A 22,454-nucleotide genomic window follows, 5' to 3' on the forward strand; every position below is an offset into this window, starting at 1 on the left:
AAAAAACCCCAAAAGACAACAAACAAAGCCCAGCTCAAAACTTTCCATCTCAAATACTTTGCACTGCTGTGCTGTGCTGGGCTCCAGGCCAGCTTGGAGCACCCTGGGCTGGTGCATCCTTGCCCAAGGCCCTCCCAACCCAAACCATTCTGTGATGTCAGAAATACTCCTGACCAACCCAGGAACCTCAGGTCAGAGCCAAGGGAGCAGAACATCCAAGGAAACAGCACTGAGCTCCCTGCTGAGGATTGTGGCAGGGCACAGCTCAGGAGGACTGTGCAGACACAGGAGACACAAGGATTGGGAAGGCACTGGGAGAGGCTGCATGAGAGCAGGGCAGGGCACAGACCTTGAAATCATCTGCCAGCACTGAGAGAAATCTAAACAGAACTAAGAGAAGAAGTTAAAAAAGAGTTCCAGACTAACATTTTCTAGAATTTTCCAGTCAAAATCCTTTCATACACGAAGCTTCAAGTCAGCAATAACACAAATTCATTACTAGCTGAAATAGCATGACAGAAGATGGACTTTATCCTGTGTATCAGATGTGTTCTGTATTCAGCATTACATACAATGCAAATTTCCCCTAATGACAACTCTCCATTTCTCCTATTTGCTTTTGTGGAAGGGATGAATTCTAATGGCTCAATAACAGCTCATTGAACATTCCCTTCATGGATTACATCTTTATTGTAGTGAGCTTACAAGTGAAACTGTTTGGATGTGTAATTTATTTGAATTAATGCACAATTCTGAGGTCAGTTTGCAGTGCCTGAAGAAATCATCATACAAATTAACACTGATTGGAAGCTGGGAGGCACAGCAGTGTCTTGTTCAGCACCACAGAGCAGTCACTGCCTCATCCCTGCCAGACTCCAACTCCTGAATTATCTCTGCCTGTGGCATAAAGCTCAAGTGTTCAAGGGGGTCAGGATTGCTCAGGCTTTTCAAGGAGATGTTTACCATATTGAAGGGCAGCTGTTGTTGGTGAACTTGAGGGTTCCAGGAACTGATAATGGGCTCTGCTACCTTCTATCTTGAGATAATTAGCTCAGTACAGCCCCCATTTCTCACAGCAAGAGCATCTTCAAAAGGGGGCTGACGCACACTTCAGTTTATTCCTGATCTCCCACCCAAATGAAGTGGCAGCACCATCCAGCCTCTCTCTAACTCTTGTCAGAACCCAAGCACAGGAACCACAGACCTGTTTTTTTACCATTTCTCCAGCTTGAAAACATTTGCTCTCCTACTTCCTGCTCCCCAGGACAATGCTGTACCCACTCCTAAAATGACTGGAATAAAACTATTTTCAAACATCTCCTTGGGGTGGGTTGGAGCAGGAAGTGCAGGTGAGCATTGATGCAGACAAACCTCTTTAGCAAGGGGGTGACAAGCACTGCTTTAGGACTGTTCATCCATCAGGCTTGGGTTCTTTAACACAAAAGAGCAGGTAAATAATTTCTAAGCAATGGACAACAGCAGCAGGTTTCACCTCACACCTCCTGCTTCTCTGGTTTCCATAGCTCTGCTCTCCTCCATGGGATGGCAGGGACACAGGAGAGCTCCACTCCAGTTTACTCCATGGAGTAAGAAACTGGAGCTGTAGGGTTAAACACCCTGGTGGCTGAGCAGGAGCTGAGATGCAGGATGCACTCTCTGGAGTTTCCCAGAAGAAGGTGGCCACCAGCAGGGATTTCCAGGGAGTGTGGCACTGCCAAGGGCACTCAGACCCTGCTTTACAGGGCAGGCTCCTCCTCAGTCCTCTCACAGAAGGAAAAAAACCCTGACGAAGAGACTCAGACTCACAGGTCAGCAAATTTTAAAAAATCAGGGGAGTCTCACAATGCAGTGTCCTACAATGGAGGTTTTCATTGATTTTGGAACTGCATCAAGCTCAGGGAAGTCCAAATGGGAATGGAACTGGATTTTCAGCAAAATAAATATGATCCCAGCCCCCAGGCAGAAAGGGGTGCAGTTTGTCCTGGGATTTCTTACTTTCCTTGGTCCTGATGTCTGACCCTGCTGCAAAGCTGCTGAAATGCAGAGCTGGGCCCGTGGGTTATCCCAACATCAGAACCCTCTCCAAAGGATCCCAGAGCTCAGGGAGGAGAGGGCAGGGACTGCACAGGGCACTGCCAGTCCCTGCCAAGGCTGCTGCCAGGACATTTATCTCAGAGGGGCACCTGTCACACGTGCACAGTATTCCACATCTCACAGAACTCAATGAGGAATTGCTCTCACACAGTCACAAAACAAAAAAAAGAATTATTTTCCTATTGAAAGACTCAGACCTCACTGTTTTGCACCTGATCAGATTATGCATGTTTATGCAAATCAAAATGCCACTCTCACAGCTCCTTTTTCCCACTAAGTACCTGCAGCAGAGCATAAACCTCCTCAATTTCCTGTACAGCATTTTAACACTATCTACTTATGTCATTTGGTGCAAAGCACCAAACATCAGTCCTAAATTAAGAGTTATTTTAGCTTTTTTCTGTCAGCCTGTTTAGATGTTTCTCAATGATTTAAATGTTGATCTCTGGGGAAAAATATATATTGATCTTGATCAGTGCTGTTTCAAACAATCTGACTGTCCCCTATTCTGAGTGAATTTCAAGTGATTTCTGTTACATAATTCAGATATCTAAAGTCTTTGTGAATATTCAAAAGGATAATGCAGGGAAGGCAGGAAGACCATAATATGAACCACACCTTTATTCACCTTCTTCCCAAATGAAGCTGGATAAAGAGAAGATTTAAAACCTACAAGGCAGCACTTTGGAATGCACTGCAGACTGTTCTCATGCATTGCTTCTTCTCCACTGGAGTCACTGCACAAGAAATTCAGTGAGACAAGTTAAGAACTGAATTTATTAGAGATCAGATAGTTCTGATTTCTCTTTGTGACAGTCATCCATGGATTTCCAAGCCATGTTGTCAGTGAGAGCTGTTATATCTCACCCTTCACAGAAACAGCTGCTGTCATGACAAACTCACCCTGCAAAACTCAGTACATCCTCTCTGTTCCTTCCCCAAATGCAGAGGATTTAATTTATAAAAGAATTAGCACAAATTTATAACAGCAGCAAGAAAGAACCAGACTGAGAAACCTTTACAGGGGTTCATATCCAACCACAGCACCAGGCCCTGAGGCACAAGGAACCTCTTTACCCTTCAGGGGCTGCTGGAAGCAGAATATGAATTTTTCCATTGCTCAGAAAAGCCTGTAAGTGATTTGGGATTCAATAATCTCTTTTTTGATCTCTAGCTTTGTGATAAAATGAGCTCTGGAGTGTGTCAGACATGAAGAACTTGAAGCTGTGAGTCAAACAGCCCCAAATCTGGGATCCTAAGGCAAGTTTGTCACCTACCAGGCACATCAGATATCCGGATAATCCCTATGAAAACACAGATCTTTGAGCACTGAGTTGATCTGACTGAGATAATTGAACTGATCTCAATTGTTTGTGCTTCCCAAAAAGTTCTCCCACAGCTTTAATGGGAGAGAGTATCAACAGAGCCCAGGAGCAGGCAGGCATGACCTGCCTCGGGGCAGTTGCCATGGTATTGCCAGGGGACTGCAGAATTTTATTTCAGTGGAATAAATGCACACAGAACCTTTTCATCTTCCCTAATGCACTCTCCACACACCCTCCCACCTTCTATCTCCAGCTTCTCCCTTCTGTGATCATCATTTCTCAGCCAATAATTTCTTTTGTCCTTTCCTCCTACGCTCCACTGCCCCTTCTTGTTCTGTGCATTCCCTTCCCCCTGCTCTAATTTTTTCCACATTTCCCCACTGATTTCTGTGTCTCAGTGCACCAATACTGTCACCCTTGCACACTGAACTAAATGCCAAAATAGAAGCAACCAACAATTCAGCAGCCTGTGCTTACTTTTACATCTGACGTTCCACACAGTCCAGCAATGCTGCACCAGAAGTGCTCTCCTGGCACTTGTAAAATGTTTAAAGCAGTCATAATTCAAATGCACATTAGTTAGATGATTAAAGACTGTAACCATCTGCTTTTCATGTTAACCTTGTGCTGGCTATAGCAGCAAACAGCTGTCACAGTGGGAATGGTGAATTTAGTTCAGTGCAACAAGCACAGACTCAGAGTGGAGCAGAACTCAGAGATCCCTATTTATTATTAGATACCTATCAGAAGCTCTGCTAAAAAGAGTTTAATGAAAAGGGGATTTTATTTGGGATGGGCAGGTTGCAAAGGGTAAGTCACAACACAGTCTGTTAATTGGAATTGCATGATTAATCATGAAGGACTGTTTACTGATAATGCATAGAATCAATCATGGAATGGTTTGGCTTGGAAGGGATCTCAGAGCTCATCCCATTCCACCCCCTGCCATGGCAGGGACAGCTCCCACTGTCCCAGGCTGCTCCAAGCCCTGCCCAGCCTGGCCTTGGGCACTGCCAGGGATCCAGGGGCAGCCACAGCTGCTCTGGGCACCCTGTGCCAGGGCCTGCCCACCCTCCCAGGGAAGGATTTCTTCCCAGTATCCCATCTAAACCTCTCCTCCTTCAATCTGAACCCATTCCCCCTTGTTCTATCTCTACATGCCCTTGGTAACTCCATCATGATGAAAAGAAAAGCAGTTTAAGCAATCCCACACCAAAGACAAAAGACTGAGTGGCTAAGAACATCCTCATCCCCGTGTCCAGCACTTCATGGCACTCCTCAGCTGGGATTACCCACAAGCAGCACAAAAACAGTCTGAAAATACCTTAGGAGAAAGCAGCTGAAGAGGAAAGTACTTCTGGGGTGTCCTCTGAGAAGCACAAGAAAGAATAAGCACATTCTCTCCAGGGAAAAGGCAAATGCTGAGGGAAATTGCCAACTTATTCTGGCATTACATAAGCTAATTCCAAAACCACCTTTTTGAACTGTATTAGCCTGTGCTGTCCTTTAAAAGAGAGGCATTCATTTATAATCCAGAGAGAATTTCAACCCCCAAATCTGAAAAACCCCTGAAAATTGGGTTTTTTAGAACAGCCAAAGTTCTAATAGCTTTTGTGTCTAAACATTTGAAATGATTCCATCTTAGAAACAGGGTAAAAGTGAATTAACTGTGCTGAATCTTTTTACAAAGCAGAAAAACAAGACACAATCTTTGAGGAGACATAGCTCATAAATCCATAGCTTGGCACAGAACTGCAGGAAGATGGATTAATTCCATGAACAGCACCAAGAAACAGAAGGAGAATAAAAGAGGTAAAGGAGGCAAAGGAAACTGCAAAGATAAAAGGCCCTTCTTTAAATTCCTTGGATCCATGAGTAAGTTGTGCATGACAGCTGTCAATAAGTGTGAGAAGCCCACTGGAAAGATGAGTCATGTGTGGACTTCTGCCTTCTCCAGGTGATAATGGCCAAATAATTATGTATTTTTCATATATTTCAGCAGGTCCCACATCAGACAGACAGGTGCTCAGCAGGAGCTGCTTCATCACCAATTAACTGCTGGGCTCAGCCCCAACACGAGCCTGTCAGTTCTTTCAACACAGATTTCTCAGCCCAGTCCCACTGATCACACTCCAGCCACTGCTCCCTGTGACTGACACAGGCAGGCAAAGCATCAGGAGGCTCAGGACAACACCAGGAGCCACATGGGGCTGGACAACCACAGCAAGGAGAAAACACCTCAAAAATGTACACAACCACCAGCTCTGGAGGGGCTGGAATGCCTCAACTGCTTAGTGGCACTTAATTAAAATCTTTAAATCACTTTGCTAATTGGGAGCTGCACTCTGGCCCAGGGTGGTGGCTGTGGATACCCAACCACTCTGAGTCCAACTGCAGCACAGATCAGGCTCATTATTCAGCAACAGCATCAGGCTCTCAATCAGAACAAAAACTCCTAAAAATGTGGATTAAATCAAGGAGAGGGGCCCAGGAAGCAGAGCTCAGAACAGCACAGGGAGTGCTGGATTAATCTAATTACTCTGCTGATGCTTTTTGTTGGCAAGCTCTTTAGCAAATACACAGCAATGATAAAAGAATTGCCTCATGCTGCTACTGCAGAAGTTAATTAAGATTGGTTTGGTGGAACAAAAGACAAATCAGGGTTGGGGGAAAAAATCAACATAATTTTCAGTGTTTCTGACAGCTGGAGTGAGTGTGTTTTAAAATAGATTAAATGTAATTATCCTTGTTATTTTTTCCTCTGTTGATGCTGAAAATGACACAAGATTATAAACTATAGGACAACAAGCAAAGCATTGCTTTGGAGCAAAATGTTCTCTTTTTTTTTTTTTAAGCAACCACAGTTCTGCTTCACCATAAAGTAGCCAAAGTGTGGAAGAACCACCTGAAAAGCAGATCAACACCAAAAGAAGTGACAGACACATCCTTGTGTTCCAGGGTGGCCAGAGATTAACCCAAAATGGATTAAACAGTGCATCCCCTCACTGGTTTGGGTGGGAGCTCCCCAGCAAGTCTCTTGGTTTAGTTGGGATCCAGATCAGAATCATGGAATAGGTTGGGTTGGAAGGAATCAGGGACACCTTCCACTGTCCCAGGCTGCTCCAAGCCCTGCCCAGCCTGGCCTTGGGCACTGCCAGGGATCCAGGGGCAGCCACAGCTGCTCTGGGCACCCTGTGCCAGGGCCTGCCCACCCTCACAGGGAACAATTCCTAATTCCCAATATCCCATCCAGCCCTGCCCTCTGGCAGGGGGAGCCATTCCCTGTGTCCTGTCCCTCCATGCCTTGTCCCCAGTCCCTCTGCAGCTCCCCTGGAGCCCCTTTGGGCTCTGGAGGCTGCTCTGAAGTTTCCCCAGAGCCTTCTCTTCTCCAGATGAAATTCTTCATCCTCTTTCAGTCCCCAAGTCCTGGAGTTTGATTTTGAGGACTGACATCTCACAATGGCTTCAAATCCCAGCCTGGACTCCAGCACCTCTGAATATCTGGCTGGAAGAGGGACACACACACCCACCCCCCTCTTCTCCTACCAAAGCAACAGCTTCTGCAGCAAAGCACTCGTGGCTGCCTGAGTCACTGTGCTCCTGCCCACAGAGAGGTGGTCACAGTCTCATCCTTTCTATGTTCCAAGTATTTTTAGGTACAGCTGATAGAAATGTGCCAAGCAAAACAATGATTTTTTTGTCACCAGCTTTTATAGTTTTAATTCTGCACTAGTCTCAAGCATTTTTCCCTGCTTATCCTAGGCAACCACAAACCAAACCATATGGGTAGGGTCCCAGGAGTCTCAGAGAAAGGAGATAAAAGGAAAATAAATGTGCTTGCCATATTCTAATCACGGCACAGCCGTGAATGACAAAGGCTTTTTCTTTGTCTTATTATCTTTTAACAAAAATCCCTCAAAGAGCTGAGCACCAGCTCATTAACAAAGTTCTGCACTTGAATTCATAAACACTTTCAGGTAGCTCAGTTCAAAGCATCTCTCCTCTGGCTCTGAAGTCTCAGTGGCATTTGAACAGAAGGGATAAATCAGATTTTAGGCTTCACTTCAAGATTATGATTTAATTGAAGACTTTTTTTGAGTGGGGGGCAAGGATATGGAGAAGAATTGGAACACAGAGCTAGAACTGACTTCAGATAGGAGGTGAAAAAACCTGTACAGAGACAGTGCTTGTGAAGAGAGGCTTGATGGGAAACTGGTTCAGAGGGATTAACAAGTTGCCAAATGCCCACATCAGCTTTGAAAAGATATTTTATCCCTCAAGCAAATAATGCAGCAAAATATTTGAGACTACTCAAAGAGCATGGCTTTCCCTGTGTCCAAAAGGTGGTGGTGGAATGAGGGAGCATTGATTAACAATGGGTTAATTGGCTGCACTGATGAGGTCACAGCTCGAGTGCTGTGTCCAGATGTGGGCCCCTCAAAACAGAAAGGACATTGAGGGGCTGGAGTGGGTCCAGGGCACTGGGGAAGGGTCTGGAGCACAAGGAGAAGGGTCTGGAGAATTCCTGAGGGAGCTGGGGGGCTCAGCCTGGAGAAAAGGAGGCTCAGGGGGGACCTTGTGGCTCTGCACAACTCCTGACAGGAGGGGACAGCCAGGGGGGAGTCAGGCTCTGCTCCCAAGGAACAGGGACAGGACAAAAGGGAATGGTCTCAAGCTGTGCCAGGAGAGGTCCAGGCTGGACATCAGGAGGAATTTCCTCATGGAAAGGGTTGTTAAACACTGGAAGGGGCTGCCCAGGGAGTGGTGGACTCCCCATTCCTGGGGAAAGCCTGGATGTGGCACTCAGGGCTGGGCTGGTGACAAGGTGGGGATGGGTCCCAGGTGGGACTCGAGGGTCTCAGAGGCCTTTTCCAAACCCATGGATGCTGTAAATCCAGGTGCAGCACTCCCAGCAGCACTGAGATCCCAGGGCAGAGGGTTCACTCAAACATGTTTTCAATGAAGAACAGAAGACAGAGTGGGAAATTACTGTGGGGATAACAATAAAACAAGAAGCTGCTGGAAGCTGAAGGAAAGGCCAGCTGAAAGCATTGCAGTCCAGTAAACCCCAAAGAAAAGTCTGGAACAAAACAGGATACAGATGCAGATTATCTATGAGGAGAATCACACTGAACTGACACAAGAGAAGGCAGAATTCTGCCTAACAAGACTGAAGTCTATGAGGGGAAGACCCCAGCACATCTGATCTCCTCACAGTTGCTCTTGGCTTTTTCTGTTGATACTTTGAGGAGACTGAAGAGCCCAGTGTTGAGAAACCCTTATACATCAGCAGACAATAGAAGGAAACACATCCATTGTATGCAGCAAAAGGAAGATCAGAAATTCTGAAAACATTCTTCATGAACAAGACCCAGCAGCTGAAAATGAGTCATGGGGGCAGAGACTGGCAAGAGCCCTCACTGCACTGGTTTAACTGGTTTAACTTTAGCAGCTGTGCTGCTGTGTTTGGCCAGGAGCAGCCACAGTCACTGGACTGTCCCTCACCTGCCAGTGACTCAATCAGCTCCTGATGTGCTGCTTTGGAAAAGGGAATTAAAACATTTCCTGTTGATCTGCAGGCTGTACAGTCGTGCTGAGCATTTCCAAAGTGTCCTACCTCAAACATCTCCTGCTCTGCCCGCCGGTGATCATCCACGAGCTGCTCCATGTAGGTCAGATTTCGGAACTTTTCCAGGTAAGTGCTGTACTGCTTCTGCAGCTGCTCCTCAATCTTCTCATACTCATCCATGAAAGCAGGGCTGGGGAGAGCAAGCAGGGAACTCAGTGAAATCTGCCCAGAGAAGCTGGGGCTGCCCCATCCCTGGAGGAGCTCAAGGCCAGGTTTTATGGGGCTTGCAGCAAGCTGGGACAGTGGGAGCTGTCCCATGGCAAGGGCTTGGAATGAGATGAGCTTTAGGGTTTCTTCCAATCCAAGCCATGCTGTGATTCTAGGGGTCTATAAATATTGCTCTGTATATACAGAATTCTGAAATGCAATTTTGGTTTTGCAGCTGCCCCTCCATATCTGGTAAACCAAAAAACCTCTTGTTTTTAAGGTTTCACACTGCTTCAGAGAATAAAAGCTCAAGACAAAGCCCCTCACTAAACAATCTGGGAATTACATAAAGCAAAGAGAAGGGGTTTGTGCACAACTCCCTTTTCCTTTCACACAGGCACAAAGGCAGCATTTTGGCCCCCTCAGAAGGCAATGTTAGATTATTTATCCTACTGTTCCACAACTGCACAAAGTTACTGTGTAGCATGGCTGGCAAACCATCTGCTTTGCTGGGAACTTATTGCTACAAGTGTCCTGGGTCATTACAGGTTTAATTACACAGTATGATGAAGTGATGATGTCATTACACCTGAGAGCTGAGTGATGCACCCCAAAACCACTGCTGCTGCTCAGAGCTCCACACACACCCAATCCACCTCCTGCAGAGTGGTGCTGATAAAATAGGGATGTGAATCCAGGTCATTCCTTCCACCACTCCCTTGTCTAATAGCTCCTTTTTTTTTTTTTTTTTTTAATATTAAGGCGATTGAAGATTGTATAAACCTGCAAGTGAATTAAGGGCCAGAAATCAACCCAAACTGCAAACCTGAACACTCCAGTATTCCAGGTCATTCCTTCCCCCCCTCCCTTGTCTAATAGCCCTTTTTTTTTTTTTTTTTTAATATTAGGTCAGATTGAAGATTGTATAAACCTGCAAGTGAATTAAGGGCCAGAAATCAACCCAAACTGCAAACCTGAACACTCCAGTATCCAATGGGGCTTACAAGGAGGGAGAGGGATTCATCAGCAGGAACTGCAGTGATAGGACAAGGAGCAATGGGTTCACACTGAAGGAGGAGAGGTTTAGATGGGATACTGGGAAGGCATTGTTCCCTGTGAGGGTGGGCAGGCCCTGGCACAGGGTGCCCAGAGCAGCTGTGGCTGCCCCTGGATCCCTGGCAGTGCCCAAGGCCAGGCTGGGCAGGGCTGGGAGCAGCCTGGGACAGTGGGAGGTGTCCCTGCCATGGCAGGGGTGGCACTGGATGAGCTTTAAGGTCCTTTCCCACCCAAACCAGTCTGGGATTCTGTGATTCTATGAATCTTCTGGCAGACTGTACCAGTGCAGAGGATCTGATCCTAACACAGGCTGCAGAAGGAATATTTCAAATTGGTGGTGAGCACCAGAAGCCTCTGGGAACAGAGGGGCTGTTTGCAGCAGTTCCACCCTCTCTGTCCACACTCCTTCCTGCAGCAGATAACCAGTTCAAACCAGTCCATGATCTTTACCGAACACTCTGCAGAGTCTGCAGCCTCTTCTGGCTTCTTTCCAGCTCCAATTTTCGTTTTTCAATCTTGGCTTCCAAACTGGCTTCATCCAAGGCCACGTTACTCAACATGTCTTTGGTCTTTTGGACTTCTTCCTGAAAGAGAAGGATGGTGAACCATGGCTGCCACTGGGATAATTACATTTATCTTTCAGATGCTGAACATTGTTCTGGATAATCTCATCTGTGTTTACTCAAGCAGGCAGTGGAAATTCAAAAGTTCTTTGTGGCCAGGATAATGAACTAACTGGACATTTGCAAATGTAAAATACCTGATTTTTTTGCCAACATTCTTAAAGAAGGAAAAACCCACAGCTGTAACTTTAATTTTCCTTTTCAATGAAGAAGCAGTAGAAGGCAGGAAGAAGCCTATCTTTTGGCATCATTAAGGTCTTTTTGGATTTTATCTCAATGGAATCATTCAGGTTGTTTCCAACCTTAATGATTTCATGATTCTCTCTGAATAAACAGACGAGAAATGCATTTGTTTCTTGGTACTATTTCAGGGAATTTTAAGCTTCCATCATTTTTCTTTTCTCTTCAAGATATAAGTCAGTTTTATAAAGAACTTCCTATATCTGAATATCTTAATCCTTTCCTAAGTTTTGTTTTATCCTTTTTTTTAAAACTGGGAAGCATCTTGAATATTTCAACATGTGCTACAGGAACCAGGAGGGCAAGTGGGAATATTCCAATTGATTCAAATGAGCTGAGTACTTGATCCAGTGTGCTCAGGCTCAAGAAAAAGAAACCATGAGCATCTTTTGAGGGAGAGGGAGGATTCCACTGCTGGAATTCCAGCTGTGAGTGCTGCTCAGCTCCAACAGGTCATTCCATGAACTGGGCCAGGATTAATGAGCTGAGTGTGTGCCACTGCTGTTTGCCAGGAAGACAATCCCTCTCTCAAGCAGCTCTCAGTTCATCAGTTCTACAGCTGGAGTAAGAAATGCACATTAACAACATTTAGTATTCACACAGGCAGGAGCAAAACATAAGGGAAGATTGCTTGGAATCTCTCTTGGTTTTCCACTGGTTGTTTAAACCTGGAACTCCAGTTTTGTAGTTAAACACTTGGACTGGATAGAGTTTGTAGTGAAATAACTGATAGGAATCACTTGGAGTTAATTAACTGCCTCCTCACACAGTGCAGCTGAAGGCTCAGAAATTCAGGAAGCCAGGCACTGGAGCAGGACAGTGCTGGCAAGTGCAGGACACACAAGAAGCCCTTCACACCACGGAGCACAGGGATGCCCTGGCAGGATCCTCATCAGCACAGTGCCAGCTCTCACTCACCCCTTGGCCAGCTCAGCTGTCCTGCTTCCAGAGCCAGGGCAGAGGGTGTAGATTTCTGTGCTGATTTGGGCAATTTTTATCTCTCCTGTACAGCTTTTGGGGTGAAGCTCCTAACAGAGGCAGGGAATATGACTACAATGTGTTTTCTCCCACTAAAGAGGCTAAGAGCAGCTCTTAGATGCATCAACTGCAGCTGCAGGTGATGGCTTTGGCACTCTTTACCTCAGGCTGCTGATAAAAAGAGCAAATTTCTTCTTGCAGCAGAAAAATTATAATTTTGCAATCAAATAAATGATATTTTGCTTACCAGAACGCTGTTAATGGCAATTTTCATCACCTTCTCAGCCTCATTTATCTCCAAAGGTCTGCCAAGAGATTCTGTCCTTGCTTCCTATGAAATAAAATGAACCAATATATTTAACCACTACACAAAGGAACTAATTTATGCAGAACTGAGGGTGATCAAGCAACAATGATAGGATCATCTGCATAATAAATGGGGTAGGATTTAGTGTTTATTCACCAAGGCTGAGATGATTTAGAGACCAGGAGATGATGAAAAAGTGAGCTGAGATGAGCAGGAGGGAGCAATCAAGACATCTTTTCCAAATGAGGTGAGTGCTGTGTCTGACTGCAGCTATTCTTGAAGGCAATTTTTGGCAACTGCTCTGATTTTACATGTGGAGCAGGGCACAGAAGATTCCATCACCTGTACAACACAACCCATGAAACACCAGAGCAGTGGAGGAGCAGTGTCCCAAAAGTGTGGAGCTCCAAGGACTACAAAGCCACCAAACTGTGCCAGGCAGGTGGGCACTGAGCACTGACCCTGCCAGAGCTCCAGGAGCCTTTGGACAATGCTCCCAGGCACAGGCTGGGATTGTGGGCTGTCCTGCACTGACACTGAATAACCCCTGTGGGGCCTTCCCACCCAGGGGATTCCATGTGCCTCCATGTGCAGCTGTATGGGCATCTCTGCTTCTGATAACTGAGTGAGTCAGGCTCCTCAAACACCCCCGCAGTGATCCTTGTTTACATCCCAAAGGATTTAAAACATCCCTCTCAGCAGTTTTGGGGACACATGGGCTTGACAGTGCACTTGTCTAATTGATGCCTTAAACACTGACCTGGTCATTACATAGAAACTTCTGGTTACTTGCTTGGCACTGGAAGGCAAGAGAGGGAATTTTGCACCTCCATGTCCCTAAAACAATCTTGCATTGGCAAAATACTTGGTAACAGGTGGATAAAGATGGATAAAGCATCTCTCTAGAAAATATCTGATTAAGAACCTAAAAATTCTTTGTACACTTGCCACAAGCTGCACCCAGCCCACCACAGGAGGAATTGTGGAAGCAGATCCAGTAACTTTGCTAAGATGCCATGCCAGACTCTCCAGACTGCAGAGCTCAGCTCCAGCAGAGCCTCCTTCCTTCCCACCAACTCCAGGGAATTGCAGGGTGAACCCAACCTGGGAGCTCATCCATAAAAACAATAAAAGCAGCTTTTTGTGCTGAGCTTGTTCCTCTGCTGGATCAGGTGTCTGAGCAACCCCAGCACGTGCTGCACAAAGGCTCATTTTCCTGGCATGAGAAAAGAAGGAGAACAAACATCCTGCTGGGGAGGGTGACAGCAGTTACATCTGTTGGTGGCAGTGGCTGCTCACACTGCCTGAAGTGCAGAGAAAAACAAACTCCAAAGCAGAAAGTTTATTTGGGCAGAAATAAGACACAAAACGTCTGTGCAACATAAATTCCCAAATAATTCCATACAGAAATGTTTCTGGAGGAGGGTGGGGAAGAATAATGTAGCTCAGTTGTCTGGGAACATTTACCATTTCAGAAGCCCAGCAAAATGCCTGTTTATTTGTGAGGCCCTTGCCAGGACCAGCAAAATGCCTGTTTATTTGTGAGGCCCTTGCCAGGACCAGCAAAATCCCTGTTTATTTGTGAGGCCCTTGGCAGGACCAGCAAAATCCCTGTTTATTTGTGAGGCCCTTGCCAGCCCAGCCTGGTGCACACACTGCCCTGCCAACTGGGCTCAGAGGGTCTGTGCCACAGAGCCAACACACTTCAAACAAAACAGCAGAGGAATGGGAATTATTGTCCTTTCCACTTGCAAAGAGGTCAAAGGAACAGCAAGGACTGCAGTCTGTAATCAACAACTCCCTCAGCAGCTCCCCTCCAGCAGCCTGGTGAAACACCCCAGAAAATTTGGGCACTGCAGCGGGGCAGGGCAGGGAGCTGCTGGGTTTGGAGAAACTTCTGAGGATCTGCCCCTCGAGGTGGAATAACTGATGCAAGTTTAATGTCTTTCCTTCTTCTGCCTTCCCTCTAAGAGCCCTGAAGTTCCATGTACACATCACAGTCCTCCACAGAAATCCACCTTTTCTACAAGGTTCAGTCCTACAGCCACACCTGCCTGCAAAAATGTCAGGGAAATGCAGAGCAGTGGAAACACAGCAATTTGTATTTTCAGACTGTGGAATCAAAGTTAGCCTGGAAAGGAGACATTCAGGGCAATTAACCCTTCACACCCCAAGGGATGGAGAGGAGAATCCTCTGTACACACAGCTATCCCTAAAACTCTGCCTTGGAATGGGCAGAGTAACTTCACTGTTACAACCCAGCCTCTAACTCTGACACTCCGGAGCAGCAAGTCTAAGTGGAAAAGATATTTAATATTATGGAAAAATAGTAATATTTAGTGGAAATATAATGGAAACATAAATATATGTTGAGTCTATCAAGCCACTGATATTTTTTTATGGAGGTCTGTCACAGCTTCCCTGGGTAAGAGTCACTGGGCCATTTCCTGCTACCCTATGAACACTGTCAGAGAGGAAAGTTGTATCTTTAATATCTCTTTTCAAGAAGGACCCTTTGCAAATGCACCCACCACTTTCCTTACTGGGAATTTCTTCCCAGGAGCTTCATTCCCAGTTAACAATGAAGAGCCACTATTGGAAAACTCATTCTACAAATATGCCCAGGGAAGCATTTTCAACAGGTAATGGATTTCCATTTTTATGGACCAGAAGCTGATAAAGGAGCTCCCAGTGTGCCTGATGTATGGAAAAATGGATGCACTCTTCCTCTAAACTGCAGGAAGGAACCAAGAGAAGTAATTAGGCACGACCACCATGGAAGTCACTGATGATAAATGTGGTGTAATAACATGTTCTGATCTAGCAGAGCTTTCTAAACACATTTTTTTGTGGTAAGGAACAGAAATTAAAACTTTTTTTCCTAGCACTCTGGTCTTTCTGTGGCTGCCCCATCCCTGGAAGTGCCAAGGCCAGGCTGGGCAGGGCTTGGAGCCACCTGGGATAGTGGAAGGTGTCCCTGCCCATGGCAGAGGTGGAACTGGCTGATCTTCAAGGTCTCTTCCAACCCAAACCATTCCATGGTTCTTTTTCTGAGTTTTTGACCACAGGTTAAATATTTTTTTGTTTCCCAGGAGTTCTAAGCCTGATGCACACAGAAGTTTGTGAGCTCCTCACTGCCACTTCAGCCTCCATCCAGGCAGCCCCACATCCCCTGCTCCCTGCAAACAGGGCTTTGGCAATTCCAGCTGTCCCTGCAGGCCACGAAGCCCTCCTGTAGGAGTTTGTTACTCAGGGAGTTCACTCACCCACGCTGACCACATTTGGCCAATGCAGGGGATGGATGACGTGGCACTATTGGAACAGGGAGGCTCATGAGGGACATTAATCCTTCTGAAGGAATCTGACGCTTCCCAACAGCCCATCTGTCCCCTCAAGACATTGAAGTCATGGCAAATGTGATTTTGCTGCTTCCAGACTATGCTGCTTGGTTTCATGCCCATCTCAGCAGTCTCCATAGGGTGTCCACAAAGACATTTCCCTCCTCAGCAAAGCAGAGCCTCAATCAGTGCCCCAAACCCTCAGCTAGCCCAGCATGTAAAACCCACGTCACAAGGAGGTTTGGGAGAGAGAAGAAAGTGGAAAATTTAATTTTTCAATGGATCAGAAAGAATCAGAAGTAAGCTGCATGTGGTTCTGCTGAGGCAGGAAAGGGAACTTCAAAGCTTTTTGTCAGGGATGAATTTACACTGCTCTGCTCCCTCCCTCACCAGCTCCATCCATCTTCTGGCTCTGGAGTTGATGCCACTGATTCAGCCTCAGCTCACAAACCCCAGGATGTGCCTCCTGTGATCCTTCCACACCCTCAGAATCCTCACCTTTCCTTTACTCTGTGCAAGGTTTGAGGACAGACTGCATTGGCAAAGCTTGGATCAGTCCTCAGGACTACAGGGGGTCACTTCATGGCTCCTTGGCCAGGAGGTGGCCTGGGATGTCTCCTCCAGACTGTGGGAACATGACAAGGAACTTCTTTTTCCAGAGCAGAAGCTAAGCCTGTGAAATTCCAAATACAATCAGCTGGAAATGGCCTTGCATGGGCACTGCTGGGTGGTTCACAAAGGAAAAGAGGGCAGGGTTGGTTGGAAGAGACCAGAAAGCTTACCTGATTCCAACTCTCTGCCATGGGCAGGGACACCTTCCACTGGACATAACCAGTCCCCAAAATGCCAGGAGAAATGTGCCAATCACTGCTTTACAGCTGATGCCATTTCTTCAAGCTAAATACTCCTGGGATGGTCATACAAAATAATTTCTGACTTTAAATACATACACACCACTGCAGTCCTGGTTAAAGCTATCTAATATTGATTCAACACTGGATCACAGGTGCAAGGGTTAATTTTGGCTTCCCAATTAGCCCTCTTCCTCAGTGATAGGTTAGGCTTGGGTTAGAAGCAGGACTGTTCAAAAAAACTGAAGCAAACCAAGTAATTCTCCAGAGCTGTGGCAATTTCAAGTTACAAATTTCCACTACAAGTTCTGTGTGTGGCAGCTCTGTAACCAAAGCCCAGGAAATGAGGGAAATTCATTTATCAGCCTCCCTCAGGCAGTGCCTCGTATCCAGAAGGAACATTTGGCAGGCGGAAAAATGCTTCCAACATTTTCAATAAATGACTTTTCCAGTTAAGTTCCAAAGAGCAGGGAGTGATGCAGCCATCTCTGAAATCACATCTCCCTCTCCCCCCAGCAGCTGTGCTGGGAGGGGAAGGAAGGGAGGAAGGGCTCTTTAATCCAAAAGCTGGGAATAAAGAGATCCAGGTGAAATGTCCTTAGTGCAAGGCTTGGTGCTGGGCTAGCACTGCCTCAGTTCCAAAGCTGAGTCTAAATGCCTCAGGCTCTCTGAAGAGTTCAATTCCAGCCTTTCCCAGCTGAGCTGGTAACAAGATTCTCAGTGCCTCCCATCAGTTTGGGAACAAGCTGGTGCTGTAGGCATCCATAAAAATAACAGGGAGCAGTGCCCAGAATTTATCCTCCACAGAGTGGCAAATACTTGATGTGGCTGTTAAAAGCCTTAATCTACCAAATTCAGCAATTCCTTTATTTACAGGAGTGGATACAGGGAATAAACACTTTGTTCAAGGGCACAGATGGGCTAAGTGCCAAGAGGAGCATTAGAACACAAACTCACTGCATTGTCCATCTTCAGCACAAGCTAAAAGCCTTAAAAGAAAATAATATTTTCATTTTTCTTCAGTTTTACAGGGCTTCCAGCTAATTAAGAGGTAAATAAAATGAAAACAAGCCTGAGAGGTCAGAAATCTTTCTGCCTGCCAGCAGCACAGAGGCAGAATATTTTTTGCTCCATTATCTTCCCATGTCCAATAATTCAGCAAGTCAAAGCAGGGCAGCTTCCTGCCAGGCTCCTGCCAGTGTGGCCCAGGACCTCTGGCACAAGCAGAATTTCAGAGTCAAAAACAGCCAGGAATTTTTCCTTTTGGATTTCCATTGTAGGATAATTCAAGAGAACCCTTCCTCAGCTGGGGACAACTGCCCTTAGAAGTCTCACTAGTGCTTTATTTTGGGCTGAAGAATGATTTGGACCAGCTCATCATCCCTCCCTTCCCCCAAAGGTTCATCTGGCCCTTTCCCCCACCTTGCCATGTTTTTAGGATACAGAGCACCACTGGCTTTTCCAACATCTTTTTCCAGGTACAGAATGGCAGCTGTGTAGATCCCAGAAAAGGGAGTGCATAGCGAAGCAGTGCTGCATTTTGCCTGAGTGCTGACATTAATTCCCTTGCTACTTTTCTTGATTTGGAGTTTGACAGCCTTAATCACAGACTGGTATTTTCAACAACTTCTTTTCTCCATTCATTTAGTACCGTGTAGGAAGACAGAGAAAGAAATCCAAACAAAATCTCTCATCCCCATCTCAAATCCAAATCAACCCCACCTTCCCCATGCAAAAAACTCAACATGCCTGCTTACTCTTCCAAAGGTAACTGTAAATATTATGAAAATTAAAGCCACATAGCAATGAAATGCAGAGAAAGTGCCCCTGGCAGGAAAGGAAACAATAAAGACGAAGATGTATTTCTCCATGCATGGAATTTGCATAGAATTGGCTTTTCATTTAGGGATCTCACTGTGTGGTACCAAGCTCATTCATCAGCTTCACTAAACTCTACAAATCCCAGTTGCAATTTCTGTGCTCCAGGATTGGACCAGCAAGACTGGAAGCTGCAAATTACCTTCCAAATGTAATGCTTAAATGTGTTTTTAAATAAAAATTCTGTGTCTCCAGCACTGCCACAGGACACCAATAACCTGCACTGTGCTCATCCACAGCTGGGCTAGAAACAGCACAGCTTCCACAGAATTCACTAATTATATTTGGGATTTTCATCTGACAATCCAGCTTTGGGGGCTGTTTGGGATTTTTTCTCCCACAAAACAACACCATACTCTGAATTCAGCAAACCCTGTAGGTTTTGTTTCTTCCTCTGTTGTTAATGAAAGATTCTTTTTTAGCATTACAGATTAACTTGGGAAGCAGTTTAAATATACAGAAGTGTATATTCAGTCAGGGAATAAGGTATTGCAAAGGCTTCAGAAAGGCACAGAACCATATTTCCAAGAAATCAGACCTCAACTCTTCCACAAAAATATGTACATACATTTACAGCACTCTCTACCTCCAATAAATCTAACAGAACCATTCCCCTAAACTCTTCTCTAGCTGAAATTTGTTTTCATTCAGAAAGTAATTTATTAAAAAAAGTGTTTCATGACTAGGAGCAATGAAATTTATCTAATGTATGAAGTTTTTCCCCACAGTTTCTATACAAATTATGTACAAAAAGACTCCAACATAGAAGGTAAAGGTTGTGGAGCAAATTAGAGTCAACACTTCCAAGGGAAATAATGAGTTTTACTTCACTTTTCCCCAGTGATCTTTCCCCAAAAGCTGCTCAGACTGTGAAAACAGATCAAGTCAACCCATTAGTGCCAAATGCTGGCATTTCCTTTATAGTTCCTGGAAAATGAAGCCATCTTCACTTAGGATAGAAATAAGATTTATCATCAGCCTGTTGAAGCTTAGGTAGGAAGAGCTTTAATTTAAATATTTGGAAATGAATGGATTAGAAAAAGAAAGAGAAAATATGTTTAGGGACCAAAAAACTCCCATGTTTTCAAATTCCTTTAAACACTATGACAGCTGTTGATAAGATTTTAGCACATGCAACAGGTTTAAGGAGATAAAATGGAATAAAAACCTAAACCACACTGCTCCCCTGCCCTTCAACAGCACAAACCCTCTGGCACTGACAATTAGTGAGAGCATTAATTAGCCAGGCACTGCCAGAAGAAAATAACCCATGGAAATCAATAATTAAAAAGCAGTAAAAGTAATCTTGGTTTAATGGCAACTAATTTGGTGTCTAGCAGCAAAGCTCTACTCACCCAAAGCCAGAATGAGCTTCAATTCTTCCCCAGCTGGAATGGGGTGGGAAGGGCAGGCAGAGGATGCCATTCCTGAGGCCTCCTGAGCCCTTCCCCAGGAAGGATCCAGGGAGGATGAGGCAGGTGAGGAAGGGCAATTCCTGGCAGCCCTCAGCACTGCCAAGCAGCCCAGACTCAACAGTGATGGAAAAACCCAGCAGCGTTTGGCTCTAAGCCTCTCCTGGGATGGGCAAATTTCATACTTCAGGTGAAAGGCAGATTTGGGGGCTGATAATTAAAAATTAAAAATTTCACTGCCAAACTGGCTCCGGCAATTGACTTTTAATCTGAAACCTGTTTGCTTTGCTACACACTCAAGTCTCGAGTTTGTTGCATGTACCAAATTTGACATTTAACAGGCCAGCCAAAAATGGGTCCTTCAGGTTTAACAAATCACTGAAAAACCCTGGAACCAGCCCCAAATCATAAGGAACAGAGCCCAAAAGCATCTTCTGCAGCTCTCTGGAGGCTGTCCCTGAGCTGTCACTGTCACCTGCTGCCTTTAGGCCATGCACTCAGAGTTAATGGCACAGAAGGTCACCTTTCCCAGGACAGCATTTCCTAAAGACAACAAGTTCCATCTGCCAAACCATTTTGCAAAATACAACCTGTGCACCTGGGCAGGATCAGCTGGCCCCACCCTGTGTGCTCAGCCACAAGGAACAGTGCTCACTGCTCTCTCTAAGAAATCCAGTTCTTTCAGAAATGGCACCTCCAAGCAGGCTCCCACTCCAGAGCTCTTAATGGCCCCACTGAGAAGTGGCTGCACTGAAGCACTTTCTCATCTCCTCATTTTTCAGCTCTTGCTTTCAGCACACTCCACTTGTGCCTGGCCCTTTTCCAGGGCCCAGTTCTAAACTCAGTGTGCTCAAAGCCTTGATTTCAAGTGACTGAACAACACCCAATTCAAACCAATGCTTGAGTACTTTTAAAAATGCCAAAAGTGATCTATATTTGACATTTAGGAGAGTTACAGGGATGCTGTACTCAGAGCAAAAGGGTCCAGTGCTCCACTAAAGCAAACATTAACACATCACACAGCAGCTCTATGAAAACTCCTCCAAAGCCAAGAAATTAGGGAGTGCAAGAGGAGAAGTAACTGATTAACAGTTCTGTGACACTGCTGCATATTGAGTTAAACTGGTTTATCACTTCTCCCTCTCTTTTGAAGTATTACACCCTGCACACCACAGTGATGTATGGATCCAGCAGGAAAGGCAGTGTTCCATGGAGGAGCTTCCCAGGGCACCAGCCACCCTTGGAAACACCTGTACTCCATCAAACAAGGATCTGGGAGCATTAATTGTGGAGGCTCAGAGTTTACAGCTCTGAAGGGTGCACTCCCTCCAGCTCAGACATCTGAAAACTTCCAACACCATGCAGGGTCTCCCTCCTTTAAAGTTCCTTTTCAGAAAATGAAGAACCTCCAGCATTGCACATAAAGGCACTGAAGAAATTAATGGCAAGACTTCCTGGCAGTGTGCACTGACTTCACACAACAGCTTCTGATTTTCCTTCTCCTCCAGCTAAGCTGAAGAACATGTACCCTGCAGGCTGTGATGCCTCCAGCTCCTGCCACAGAAATAATGATTCTTGTCCTTGGAAAACTAACAGCACTTGTAATTTATCTGTTAGAATATCCATCCACAGCACCACAGCCTGCACATGTATTTCCAAACAGGGACTATTTCAGCTTTCTGCTGAAGAGAAAATGCCAAGCTGTTGTCTCAGGCTGCCTGCAGTCCAGCCATGAACAGCAGTAGGAAGAAAATGCAAACTGTCAGGCCTGTTCCCTCAAACTCATGGAATATTCACGTCAGATGCAAACATTAATAAGAACTGAGATGTTTTTCCCTTTTTTCCTTTGAGACACCATATCAACACAAGTTTTTCCATGCTCTCCAGCATGTACTTACCCTCAGCTCCACCTCTTTGCCAAGTAAGTCATACAGGACTGCTCCTTTGGAGGTGATTTCAGAAGCAAGCTGTCTAGCTGCCTTCAAGTCAGCAATCTGGGAACACAGCAACAGCACTGAATGGCAGGAGAATGCCCAACATCCCAAAGAATACCATGGTACTTCTCATTCTGATGACAAAATTGCACTGGAGGTCTCAACTCTGCCAGATGTTGTACACCAGAATCAGAATGGACAGAGTCTCTCTTGGCTTTGAAACACTCCAGGTGAGGCTCTGTCAGGTACAGGTTTCTGAGGGAAACACCAAATACTTTAGGCCAAGGGAAAAAAAACCCACAAATCTCCTCAGAACAGTGGCTCTGCCAGCTGTTGGTTCATGTGCTGCCCAGGACAAAGAGAAACATCACCTTTTCCAGAAGCAGAAGTAAAAACCTCATAAAGGAACGGGACCAGCCTGCAATGGAAGTAATGAACTTTTGAGCATTTACCAAGTGGGTTTTTTTGTTATTTTTTTTAGAGAGACCCAGCAGACTTACAGAGAGGAGAATCACTTCTGGGTCTGCCATTTTCTCAAGAATCACAGGAACAGAGAATCATACAATGGTTTGTGTGGGAAGAGACCCTAAAGCCCATCCAGTCCCTCTCCTGCCATGGGCAGGGACATCTTCCACAGAAATA

At 45.5% G+C, this 22,454-nt stretch overlaps 1 protein-coding gene across 2 annotated transcripts in view; it reads right to left on the bottom strand.

The window, feature by feature from the left end:
- CLUAP1 (clusterin associated protein 1) overlaps positions 1–22,454 on the bottom strand; it is a 58,405-nt gene that overhangs the window by 27,952 nt on the left and 7,999 nt on the right. For both annotated transcript variants that reach the window (XM_039731748.1, XM_039731747.1), the window contains exons 5-8: positions 21,777–21,872; positions 12,340–12,423; positions 10,702–10,835; positions 9,037–9,178 (exon numbers count right to left, since the gene is read on the bottom strand). In XM_039731748.1, the coding sequence (XP_039587682.1) occupies positions 9,037–9,178; positions 10,702–10,835; positions 12,340–12,423; positions 21,777–21,872 (456 nt within the window). The remainder of the gene's footprint in view (positions 1–9,036; positions 9,179–10,701; positions 10,836–12,339; positions 12,424–21,776; positions 21,873–22,454) is intronic.

Source organism: Passer montanus, unplaced genomic scaffold (assembly GCF_014805655.1).
Source record: "Passer montanus isolate IOZ18808 unplaced genomic scaffold, ASM1480565v1 scaffold8, whole genome shotgun sequence".
NCBI lineage: Eukaryota > Metazoa > Chordata > Aves > Passeriformes > Passeridae > Passer > Passer montanus.